This window comes from Myxocyprinus asiaticus, chromosome 24 (genome assembly GCF_019703515.2).
Source record: "Myxocyprinus asiaticus isolate MX2 ecotype Aquarium Trade chromosome 24, UBuf_Myxa_2, whole genome shotgun sequence".
NCBI classification, from domain to species: Eukaryota; Metazoa; Chordata; class Actinopteri; order Cypriniformes; family Catostomidae; genus Myxocyprinus; species Myxocyprinus asiaticus.
The window spans coordinates 3,492,224-3,505,171 of NC_059367.1; the positions used below are offsets into that span (position 1 = coordinate 3,492,224).

The window sequence follows — 12,948 nt, forward strand, 5'->3', positions numbered from 1 at the left end:
GAGTGGCATCCAGTTATCATGTAGGAAATACAGTTATTTTGCGTTTTGAATCAAATTTTGTTCAGTCAAATGAGTTAAGAAATGTAAAAAAAAAATAATTATTGATTTTGCGCCTGGTTCATTCATCACACTGGAAATGGAAGGTCAATTTGAGCATATATACATACTGCAACAACAGTAGAAGTGGGTCCTATTTACATTAGATGTCTTTACTATGTACTAACATTAAAATACGTACAATTTGTTTATTGTGTAACTACATGTGGTTCTGCGAAATTCTCACAAGATTCACATTTGCTGCTACTCATGTTGAGGTACTGTACGGGTAGGTTTATGGTATAAGGTTAAAAGTGTAACTAAAGATGTAATTAAATGCAGTTACTTTAAATGTCACTACAATGCAACATGTCTTTACATAATAAGTACATTGTATCTAATGCTTAAGTACACAGTAATTAAAGACACCTAATATAAAGTGGGTCCTAGAAGTGTAATAGTCTTCATCTGTGAGTTTCCATGTACCTACTGTTATTGTTATTACTATAGTAGTAGTAGCATGTATTATGTGTAACTCAGACACTGTAAAATAAAGTGTTATTATGTTTTTTTATAAGCATGGACTGGTCACACTGAACAAATGTTTGTGTTGTAGGAGATCAAGAAAAAGAAAGGCATCAAAGAGGAGCTCCAGCTCACCAGCAAACAGAAAGAGATGATGCAGAACCAGCTGGAGAAAGAGTCTGGCATTCGCAAAACATTACAGGGGGTGAGAGGTCAAACTGTACCTGTGAAAACCCGAGACGCATTCTTCAGTGCAAACACAATGAATGACGTGTTTCTGTGTTTGTCTGTCTCTGTCAGTTGAATGCGGAGCTGCAGTCTGCAGTCAGTCTGTTGGAGTCGGCTCTGGCTCGTCAACCTCCTCTCATCTGGATGCATGTTCCTGGAGTTCTGCAGGTTCTTCTGCCTCTTTTGCAGTCTCCTCTGGCCGCTCCCCGGGTCAAGCATGTCTTCCTGGACGCCGGTGTCTGTCTGATGCCGAAAGATCTGCACAATCTGGGTATATGTTCCATGTCCTGTCTGTTTGTCATCTTGTTTATGGTTAATTTTTCATTGTACACTTGACCTTAGTTACTAGCGAATAAGAGGTGGAAAAATTGATGATATTTTGCTGAAAATTTATGACAAACATTTTTAGCATTTAACGCTGCATTAGAAGTTTTGTGATGTTTCTTCTTCTTCATATATCTCTGTGATCCTCTTTTTCTCTGTATGTAGCGGTTCTTGTAGGTCAGGTGACATTGCGCCAGTTGAAACCAGAATGTGATTTAGATCCAGCTTGGTCACAGGAGGGTCTGGATACAGCGACACAGAGAACCGTCTTACTGCTGCACACACACACTGTACCTCAGAGAGAGGGAAAAACCGGTGAGTATCACACACATATAAATATCAACGTGCATCATAGAAGCTTGGATGAAACCTTTAAAGGGGTCACATCATGGATGGTCTTTTGTTCTTTTCAAATTAAAGACTTTGATGCACTGTGGCATACTTTAACATTCACAACACGAGTCGCCGTCCACAGTCCATTCAGACCACTTATTGAAACTTTGCTTCTAAAATGGGCAATGTGGCTCAGTGGGTAGCACCAGAGACTATTTAGCAGAGATGGGCCACTTCTATTAAAATGAACGGGAGATATTGGAAAGCTCAGCGGATGTGTAAAGGAAGTCCCGCCTTACAGGTAAAAGAGCCAATCACCTTTTAGATACAGACATCGCCTGTCAATCAACTTGAGAATGTGCATGCGCATTAGCTATACAAGCTGGGAAAATTGCATTTTTTTAGTGTAATGTGAGGTAAAGAAGCACCATTTATGATACCAGTGTTGTCAGATTTTACTGCTGATTTGAAATATGTTCATTGATCGTAACCTTGACCAATCGTTTTGGAAATTTCGGTCTTTCCCCATTCATGTAGATAGGAGCTGCACTGCCATGACTGGAAATAGCCTCTCGAGAGCATCCCAAACATGGCCGACAGTGGACTGACTTGCTAGAAAGACTTTGGTAGCTCAAACAGCAAGAAGGTCACCGGTTTGAGTCCCAGCTCAACCTGGGCCTTTCTGTGTGGATTTTGCATGTTCTCAGTGTGTTCGTATGAGTTTCCTCTGGTGTCTCCGATTTCCCCCACAGTCCAAAAACATGCAGGTCAAGTGAATTGGAGACTCTAAATTGCCTGTAGATGTGAGCGAGAGTATGAATGTGTATGTCTGTGAGTGTTAGTTCTGTGATGGACTGGCCACCTGTTCAGGGTGTTTCCTTGCCCTTCGGCCCGAGACAGCTGGGATAGGCTTCAGCACTGCCCGTGACCCTGCATAAAATAGGTGGCTATAGAGAATGGTTGGATGGATGGATTATGGGGGGATTTTCATGAAACAGCTTTAACCATGGCAGTGAGGTTCAATATAAAAATCAATTGAATGTTTTGTTTTTTTTTTTTGTTTCAAAAATGAATTTTTTTCCCCTAAATTTGAATTGAAGATATATACATGTGGTCCATCATGCACAATTACCACAACAGGTCCAGATACAAAATTAGGACCAATAAATATAGTACAAACAAATATATATATTTTTTAATCTGATCATTTATCCATAGATCAGCCATTAGACAGACTATTTGGATTAATCTGAAAAATACTTAAAAGAAAGGGGCAAATATGGTTGATATGTTTTGGTAATTAGATAAATTGTTGATTTTTTTTTAGAGCCTCTACTAATCAAATAATTTGTAATTATTTAAAAGATATACTCACCTCGGATATTGGGCAAGGGTTTCGTGGTGATGAGAAACCCTCACAATGCAAGTGAATGGATGCAAAAATGTTGAAGCTCCAAAAATCACATAGGTCAGCATAAAAATAATCCATAAGACTCCAGTGGTTAAATCTTTATCTTCAGAAACGATATGATGTGTGGGTGAAAAACAGATCAATATTTTTGTAAATGTTTATTATAAATTCTCCCTGCTCAGTCAATCTCTTTCACTTTCACATTCTTCTTGTGTCTTTTGGGATTCACATTCTTCATGCATATCGCACCCTACTGGGCAGGGAGAAGAATTTCTAGCAAAAATGGACTTGAATATTGATCTGTTTCTCACCCACACCTATCACATTACTTCTGAAGACATGGATTAAACCACTGGAGTCATATGGATTACATTTATGCTGCCTTTATGTGCTTTCTGGAGCATCACAATTTTGGCACCCATTTGCTTGCATTGTAAGGACCAACAGAGCTGAGATATTTTTCTAAAAATCTTAATTTGTGTTCTGCAGAAGAAAGAAAGTCATACACATCTGGGATGGCATGAGGGTGAATAAATGATGAGAGAATATTCATTTTTGGGTGAACTATACCTTTAACACTTGCGAAAAGGTATAAAACAAGTGCATTTTTTAAAACTGCTCTACACGTAAAGGAATAGTTCACCAAAACATGAAAACTCTCATCATTTACTGGTCTTCATTTTATTCCAAAACCCATATGACTTTCTTTATGCTATAGAACACAAAAGGATGCTATTAGGGAGAGTGTTAGTCTCAGTCACTTTCATTGTATGGACAAAATGCAATGAAAGTGAATGGTGACTGGTGACATTTTGTGTTCCACAGAAGAAAGCAAGCCATACGGGTTAAGAATATTAGGCTGAGTAAATGATAACAGAACTTTCATTTGTGGTGAGAATAGAGTGTGTTCTGACTGAAATCAGTATTTTGTTTGAATTATTTCATTTAAAGGTAAATAACCGTTTTGGCACGAAAAAAAACCTTGAATAGCATTAAAAGTGTACTTAAGGGAGAAATACAATTTTGCAGAAGTATTGATTATGACCCCTTTAAAGGGTTCACCAGCTTAGCTCATTCATCTGAAAACTGTAGAGATTTTGTGCAAGTGTGTCCTAAAGTTCATTTGTATTTGTTTTGCAGGATCAGACGTATGTGCGCTGTCAGCGCCAGCATTCTCCTTCTGTTTCCCGCTCCTGCAGGCCGTGTTGAGTCAGAGCAGCGGAATGTCAGAGGAGGCGGAGATCACCATGACCCGTGCGCTACAAATCATCAACACACACGCACAACTGCGCGCACAATCGGACGCCAGCGACATACTTATAGACGAGGTACGGGTGTGTTCTCAACCGATCATTTTGACACGAACGTGTTCTTTTGAACAGCTCCAATTTCTTCAAAAATATAATCTTTTTAACATGTACAAAACGTACATCCATTCACAGGGTTCGTACAAGGTGCTTGAAGTACTTGAATTTGGCTTTTTCTAACTGAAGTCCTGGAAAACCCTTAAATAGCCATTTTTACCAAGAGGTGCTTAAAAAGTTCTTGAATTATAGAAAATCTTAAAATGCATTGCTTAAATAATTTAATAAATGAAATATATTTATTTTCGTACAAACACGACGACAGACCACTAGACCACTGTTGAAGCGAGCAGCGTATAGACGGCGCTGTCACATGACACCTGTTACTTTTGGCAGCGCTGTTCAGAATGGACCAATCACAATCAAGTGTTACTGGAGGATTTAAAAAATATATATTTTCTAGATACTGCTGTGGAGGATTTAACGAGTATGAATCCTTGCAACTATCAGTTTTAATTACAATTTACTCTCCAGAGTGAAAAAATGAAATGAGATGTAAAATGTTCTGAGATTTGAATGCAGATCAATGGAGGTCAATGCAGATCAGTTTTGTGAGCCGTCTAGCGCCCAATTGTGTAAAGAAAGATTTGTCTCACAAAATTAGTAGAAAAGAATTTTTAAGGTCAAAGTTCAGAGTGTGCTTAAATATGCATGTAGTGATTTTTCGCAGCATGTTAAAAAGTTATTCACATTTCAACTAATATTTTCACACACAAATATTTGGTGTGTACCCCAATGAACCCTCAAAATGTGTGTTGTAACCCATTTAACCCTCATTAGTGTTATCTTAGTGTTGCTTTATTCGTGAAACAAAATTAAATAAAAGAAAGAACAACAGTCAAGTTGTCCTTTATGAATAAAAATAATGTCAAAATGTTATAAAATGTTTACCCTCAGCGTTTATAGACAAAAACTGTACTGAACGGATAATTTCAATATTTTGTAAGTTGGAAAGTCAAAGATTTTTTTGCAGTTTGGGTCAGTTCATCACATAAATCTGTTGTGTGACTTTAGAAAACATGAAACACAGCACATGAGTCATATGGACTACTGCTTACGGACACAGTTATGCACTTTTGAGGGAAAGTGAAGTGTATTATAAGGGAGTACACTACAATTGCACATCAATTTCATCATGAATGAACCAAGAATATACTGAGAGAATATGTAGTTAAAGATGCACATTGTTGTACTTGTAATAAGTGGTGCTTTATTAAAAAAAATAAATTAACTATATGAATTAAATATTTTTATTTAAAATGAACAAATAAAGAATTAGTTTTAACGACATCTCGAGCACAGTCCTTAAACAAATAAAAATGTGCTTGAAAAGTCCTTGAATTTAACTTTGAAGCTTCTGTACAAACCCTGCAATCAGATTTGCCGTGATATTCCAAGAATGACAAAAAATGATGAACAAATATTAGTTATATACAAAAATGTTCAATACAAGTTAAGCTCAGTTGGCATGATTTGTGTCATAATGTTACCACATTACCACAAAAAAAATTGTCCCTTGTTTATTTAAAAAAAGCAAAAGTTAAGTAATTACAATGGAAGTGAATGGGGCCAGTCCATAAACATTCAAATAAACACTGTTTCAAAAGTAAAGCCACAAGACCTAAACATCATACATGTTTTTCATGATTTTTGTGTGATAAAATCACTTACTAACCTTATCTCTATAAAGTTATATCCAGTATTACAACTTAGTTGCCATTACGACTTAATGCCATTAAACCCATTATATCACACTAAATTGAATGTTTATGGACCTGCCCCATTCACCTCCATTGTAAGTGCCTTAGTGTAACCGCAATTTATTGTATGCTTTTGATTAAGCTTACATTTAAACACCTTTAAAAATGTTATTTGAATGCACAGCAACTAAAATGCACATATGCTACAACAGAAAATTCATTTATGACTGTGCATGTACTTTTAAGGTAAGCGCTAGTTTACTTGTCTATGATTTTAAGATTATTCGCAATGAATACATTGCCCAAGTGGGATGCATTTAAGAACTTTTTTCTGACATGTGAATTGTTTTATAAATCGTTTGTAGTAACATTTTGTAAATGATTGGTCATTTACATTAAAGATGATTTTATGCATGTCTGTATTATTTATTTTTATTGTGCTTTTCTGTTTGTTCAGAATGGTCCTGAGCTGCTGCCTAGAGTCAGTATGCTGCTACTCCTGACCAAAGTGATCGGCACGTCCACACCTCGCCTGCAGGTAGAGACTTTAACCGTTAAAAATTGGTTTGTAGACACGCAGTGTTTCTTAGGAGACTTGTGTTATAGTGTTATGTTTGTGTTGTAGGTCTTGGCATCAGGCTGTCTCACGGCGCTGTGTACCAGTGCGGGCGGAGAGGAGGGCTGTGCACTCGCAGAACAAGCTGAAATCGATGTTCTACTGGATGCGCTACTGTCTTCATGCTTCTCGGTCAGAGATGCTGCTTTGAGGGTCAGTATCTTTCTATTTCCCCCAACTCTTCTCCATTTTTTCTTTGATCCCCTTTGATGATATTTTTATTATGACAATATGTTATGAAATCATTTTTAATAAAGAACTGTTATCTCAATGTTGAAGGGACTTTTGGAAATGGAGTTGGCATTGCCCACCGACAGCACTGATGCCAACGGGCTGAAGATGTTGCGGAGACTCTGGGTGGCAAAGTTTGATGTGGAGGAGGAGATCAGAGCTCTGGCAGAGAAGTGAGTCATGCCATTGAACTCATGCCAGTGTAGTGCAGAATCACAATTACAAAAACTCCTGGATTTTGACCATAACTTAACTGTGAAATATCAATAGAGCGGTTCAACAGTCACGTCAGTTTGTAGGCGAACCCGGAAGGCTAATTCGCCATGGGTTTCCTCAGGAATCTCCTATGGGTTCTTCGAATAGGGATTTTTGAATTACGCATAAAATAAACATAAATTACTTGCAGTCACACCTCAGTTGTGGATTTTGAAGCTGTTGTGTCTTTTAAAAATCCATGTTGCTTAGAGGTATACCGAAATATCGGTTTTATCGATTAATCTGTGCCGATATTTGCTTTTTGGAACTATTTGTATCAGATATCAGTAAAAAATATATATACATTTTTTTTTTTTATTCCTCCGTGTTCCGATGTGGCTGGCATGGAGGAGTCTACGGTTACAACGACTCGGTTCTACAGTATAAAAGCGGCCTCTAGAGGTGAAATAAAAACAATCACTGACACCTCGTGAAGATATGCTGCATCTAAATCTTTCATCATTGACCATATTCATCCATATTTTTATCCTCACTTTAATGCATATTTTGTGATTTTGATTAGATAATCAAGTGTTCTAAATTGAAGAACACTAAAGAAAAATGCAAATATATAGAAATGTGCCCTGTCTGCACATAAATCATATCTTGTGAATAATAATAAACCTTATTTTCATTGAAATATGTATATACAAAACCGTTACTCTGGTGAATATAAATAGGCCATAAAAAGCTTAATTTGGTTAATACTTAATATAGAGCAGTGTTTCCCAACCCTGTTCCTGGAGGCCCCCTCAACACTACACATTTTGGATATCTCCCTAATCAAACACACCTGATTAGTGGAGACTCCCAAGACCTGAATTGGGTGTGTCAGAAAAGGGAGATATACAATATATAGGGTTGAGAACCACTGATGTAGAGCATTGTAACAGGGCCAAGTGTTCATTATTCATAATAAATTCATTATAGAGTCCCTGATGTGTTTAGGGCTTGTTAATAGTTAAAAGTCTCACTTTATGCACCAAATCTGATTTTTTTTCTGGCTATTTTGGGGATTTTGGTTGTACAATAAACTGCATCTAGGATTTTATTTATTTTGGACTCTTGTAGCCTCTATTTCTATGCCCGTTATAGTAAGATAAGAATACGTTTTTTTATTCTATAAATTGTTTTTAAAAACTATCGGCCGATTAATCGGTTATCGGCCATACCCACCACCTTAGTTATCGATATATGTAAAATTCACTATCGGTCGAACTCTAATGATGCTAACCTGTAGCTAAATTCATTAGCGTTTTTTTTAAAAACACTGTTGCTTCAAAATTAACATCTGTGGTATGACTTTGTGTAATTTATGCTCTAGAACAAAACGTGAAAGTCTCTTCAAGTAATTTCAACCACAGGCCTTATTTTACTCTAGGGCTGAAACGATTAGTCAATGTTATCACCAACGTCGACAATAAAAAATTGTCAACAAAAATTTTCGTTGTCGAATAGTCGTTTGATCTTAACGTAACGTAAGATCATATGAAACTCTAATGATTGCACACAAGAGCAGCACTGCAGTTCACGCCAGGCTGAGGAGAGGAAGAAAACGCATCTCACAGTCCAGATACACTCTAAACTTTCCAAACAGCTTCAAGTGATATCGATCGCAAAGTATGAGGGAATTATAATGCAAAAATACAAAATAAGTAAATACAGAAGCACTCTTGTTGTGGAATAAGCAGAGCCGGAGCTGACGCTCAGCTTAAGCAAAACTTGCGTGTCGAGCGTCTTTAAAGGAAACTCCCCGGTGTTACATCTTTAATCCAGTTCTATTTAATGCGTTATAGCTTTATTAAAGTTGAAATAATAAGGAAACTGGCATTTCTCTGTGCGGTCAGCGCCTCTTCTATGAGTTGCACTAAGTGTCCCGATCTAAGGGGGAGAGATTGAAACTGCACCCGGCTGAGGTACACTCTGTTGCGGGGATGCTCATCCCTCGAGTGCGCGCGCTTAATGCAGCTAGATTATAACGCGATGGCATCTTACTGAATCATAATATATGTCACTGTGCATTTCTTATCGTGAAGAAAATTGTCAAAACGCAGCTTTATTAATAAGAGAGAGTTTGTTTTTTTTGTGAGTTAAAGAAAGGTGAAGGATTGAAGTGAACAGAAAGGTGAGAGAGGGTAGTCTTCGCCTCATTATACACGGCAACAAAATACGTTTTTGATTTGTTTTTGTTTTGGCTTGTTTTCCAATATAAATATCTAAAACTCCTTTAAAACAACGTACATTTACATTAGCAGCTATACTGCAGAATATATATATATATATATTTTTTTTTAATCTGAGAATGTTGAATATAATATTAAAAATGCAAATATTTTAAAATATCGAAAAATCCTTTAAAAAAAGATGCATTGACCTGAGAAGCAGCATATAAGATATTTAGACTTGCTTTTAGAGAATAGATCTTGGATATAAGTGTATTTTGTCTTTACTGCACTCACAGAAGTATGACCAAGTGAAAAAATACACTTATATAGAAAAGATACATTCTCTTAAAGCAAGTCTATATATCATATGTTACTTCTCCAGTAAATGTATCTTGTTTTAAGGATTTTTAAACCATTTTAAATGGAAAACAAGACAAAAACACTTGATAACAATAGGATTTTTTATGTAGTGAAATTTTTACTGAATTAAACATAATAAAAAGTATTTTTTCCCTTTACATTTACATTTATGCATTTGGCAGATGCTTTTATCCAAAGCGACTTACAGTGCACTGATTACAGGGACAATCCCCCTGGAGCAACCTGGAGTTAAGTGTCTTGCTCAAGGACACAATGGTGGTGGCTGTGGGGATTGAACCAGCAACCTTCTGATTACCAGTTCTGTGCTTTAGTCCACTACACCACCACTACAACACCTTTAATTCAGTGAATGTCATTTAGAGGTATTTTTAAAAGATGATTTTGTCCTCTTTATTGTTAGCAAACACGTTTAATACAACCTTTTAACTCTGAGCACAAGCTGAATAATCGGTTTAGAGCTAATGATTAATCGTTGCAATAATCGTCTAATAATCGTTCCAATAATCGTTAGATTAGTCGATTATCAAAATCTTTAGTTGCAGCCCTATTTTACTCATAAACCTAAAACTGCCATTATAAAAACCCATGGCTCGAAACTGCTAATAGACTGATATATCGGCCAGACTGCTTAGTCAGCCAATATTTGGCTTTTTTTTTTTTTTTGCGATTATCATATCGACCGATAACCATGTTTGCTTGGCCGATTAACAGAAGTGTTCACTTTCCCTTGTGTCAGTTTCAAAATCCAATAGAACTGTCAATGAATAGTCAACAATTTCTTTTTTCAAGGATTATTTTCATATTTAAGGAAATTTAAGTAAATAATGTATCAAATAAATGTTTTTCACATTAGAAATTTAGTGTACATCTGATTTGCTGTTGTTAAACTGTATTATGTATGTCAACATTTATATCGGCCATCCTGCTCTGTAGATATCGGTACCGGCATAGGCAACAGCTCTATAGCATGCACTTAGGAAGAGGCCGTCTGTCTGACATGTAAAATGACCAACCAGAGGGTTTTATATATGATGTTAAGTGGCGAGTAAATCTGAAATGGATACTGTGACAAGGAGGAGGCTGGGGCCGGCCTGTGACTACGCACGCCTGGCCCCCAATCGGGCTAATCAGCCGAGGACAGGGATAAAGTCACGGCCCAGCCCCGCCCTCCTCCTCGTCACAGATACCCTAATGGATTGTTGCACAGTGAAGTGGTAAATTAGGGAAAGTAATAAGCACTGATTCTTTAAAGGACATAACTCTGAAAGTAAAGCAGAATATACTGTATGTCTCAAACAAAAAACAAAAAGATTTGATGCCCTGAACCTTGGAAACTTTAAATCTAGTGACTAGTTCCTTAGAAACATTAATTGTAGCAGCCTGAAAACTGCCGTGGACTCATAAAAACCGGTCTTCGCTGACTCCTGGAAATTGCACAGCAGCCAGCCAATCAGATTGGAGCTTGTGATTATGAGAAAGTGCTTGCCAATTTTGTTTCTGATATCTGTAAGTGTCTGTAAGTCCTCTCTGTCTTCTGTCTCTGATTCAGACTGTGGCAGGCTCTGTATCTTGAGCTTGTCCCTGATCTGTGTCCACTGCTGATCGAAGACGTGATCCACCACGAGGAGGCTGTGCGGTCGGCCGGTGCTGAGGCTCTTTCCAGCGCTGTCAGTCAGTACCAGGACCAATCGGCCACAGTTCTGAACCAACTCATTGAACTCTACCATGAGAAACTCTACGTGAGTGTCACACACTAGAGATTTAGCACCAGACATTAATATTTAATGACGCTTTTACACTGCAGAGAGAATGAAGACTGAGTTTCATCTGTGAAATTAAAGATGTCGTGTTAACCGGCATGAATCTTTAATTCATTGCCGCAATGTTTTAAATTAATAGCTGTCATTGAGAGTGAACGATTCTGTCGTTTGAGTGAATGAGCGTGCCGTACTCTTAAAGTGATTGTGCTTGCATGCTGTATGGTTCTGTGTCTGTAGAGACCTCCTCCGGTTCTGGATGCTCTGGGACGGGTCATTTCTGAAGCTCCTCCTGACCAATGGGAGGCCAGGTAAGACAGAGAGTCAGTCAATTAAAGGAACATTCTGGGATATTTTCATCTTAATGTCAGTGGGCTGTATCTGTGACATGCTGACAACTACTACATATGTTTTTGACTCCCTCACATTTACAGTAATGCATTTCCAATTTTAGTCAATGGGGCAAATGTACCGGAGGTTTTAAAAGCAAAAATGTGAAGTTTGTACATTTCTTAAAGCACTTACATGAATTCTGTAGCAAAACATGCTTTGATATTTGATCTGTAAAGTTGTTAAATTGTCCTTTTGGAGTGGGTTTACTTTTCTAGGTGGATGAACTTCTGGTTATGTGTTTACCGACACATTTCTGAACGGAGACACATTTTTAAATGGAGTGCTTCATGTAAACATTGTTTTACAGATAACGTCAAATCCCTTCCATGTCTATTTGTAGTATCCTTACACAGATACCAATTTAAATACTTTTAAAATAGCGTGTTGTTACATATTCCTTTAATGAAAATGTATCAATTTATTCCATTGAAATTAATTGTAAGTGATGTGTTTTGTGTGTGCAGGTGTGGCATTGCTCTGGCTCTGAACAAACTGGCTCAGTATTTGAATGAGAGTCAGGTGACACCACTCTTCCTGTTCTTTGTGCCGGACGCTCTTAACGACAGACACCCGGAGGTGCGACGTTGCATGCTGGATGCGGCGCTGTCCGCCCTCAACACGCACGGCAAGGTACCGTATGGTGACTGACTTCTCAAGCGTTCCATACAGCCTGATGTTTCCGAAACAGCATTGACTTGGTTGTTTTTGTCTTGTAGAACAACGTAAGCTCTCTGCTGCCTGTGTTTGAGGAGTTTCTGAAGAACGCGCCACAGGATGCCAGCTATGACTCTGTACATCAGAGTGTGGTGATCCTCATGGGTTCACTCGCCAAACATCTGGATAAGAGTGACCCCAAGATCAAACCCATCATGGCCAAGCTCATTACCGCGCTCTCAACTCCATCACAACAGGTCTGAATTGCTGACCTTTACTCAACTTTCTTGCCTTTGACACTTGTTCGTTTCCTCCTTACTCTTTCTCCTTTGTTTTGTTCCTGCCTTAACCTCTTAAACTCTGTGAACCCGCATTTTAGTCCCCGTATACATACTGTAAGTCAGGCATATGTGGTATCGTTTGAAAGCTTAGAATCTGAACTTTTCAGAGGTAACCACCTTCTGCATTTATGTTACTTAAAATAACAAAATAAGGCCTTAAAACATCTGCGTCGCAAATAAGCGCCACCCAGTGGTTAAGTGGTAGAAATATTAATGAATATAAAAGTCTTTGAA

General features: G+C 37.7%; 1 protein-coding gene across 1 annotated transcript in view; it reads left to right on the forward strand.

The window, feature by feature from the left end:
• LOC127414801 (eIF-2-alpha kinase activator GCN1-like) overlaps window positions 1-12,948 on the forward strand; it is a 55,347-nt gene that overhangs the window by 17,674 nt on the left and 24,725 nt on the right. Inside the window, exons 23-33 of the mRNA XM_051653123.1 lie at window positions 653-766; window positions 862-1,060; window positions 1,279-1,428; window positions 3,998-4,185; window positions 6,379-6,459; window positions 6,547-6,690; window positions 6,817-6,941; window positions 11,119-11,308; window positions 11,567-11,637; window positions 12,184-12,349; window positions 12,436-12,630. Coding sequence (XP_051509083.1) covers window positions 653-766; window positions 862-1,060; window positions 1,279-1,428; window positions 3,998-4,185; window positions 6,379-6,459; window positions 6,547-6,690; window positions 6,817-6,941; window positions 11,119-11,308; window positions 11,567-11,637; window positions 12,184-12,349; window positions 12,436-12,630 — 1,623 coding nt within the window. The remainder of the gene's footprint in view (window positions 1-652; window positions 767-861; window positions 1,061-1,278; window positions 1,429-3,997; window positions 4,186-6,378; window positions 6,460-6,546; window positions 6,691-6,816; window positions 6,942-11,118; window positions 11,309-11,566; window positions 11,638-12,183; window positions 12,350-12,435; window positions 12,631-12,948) is intronic.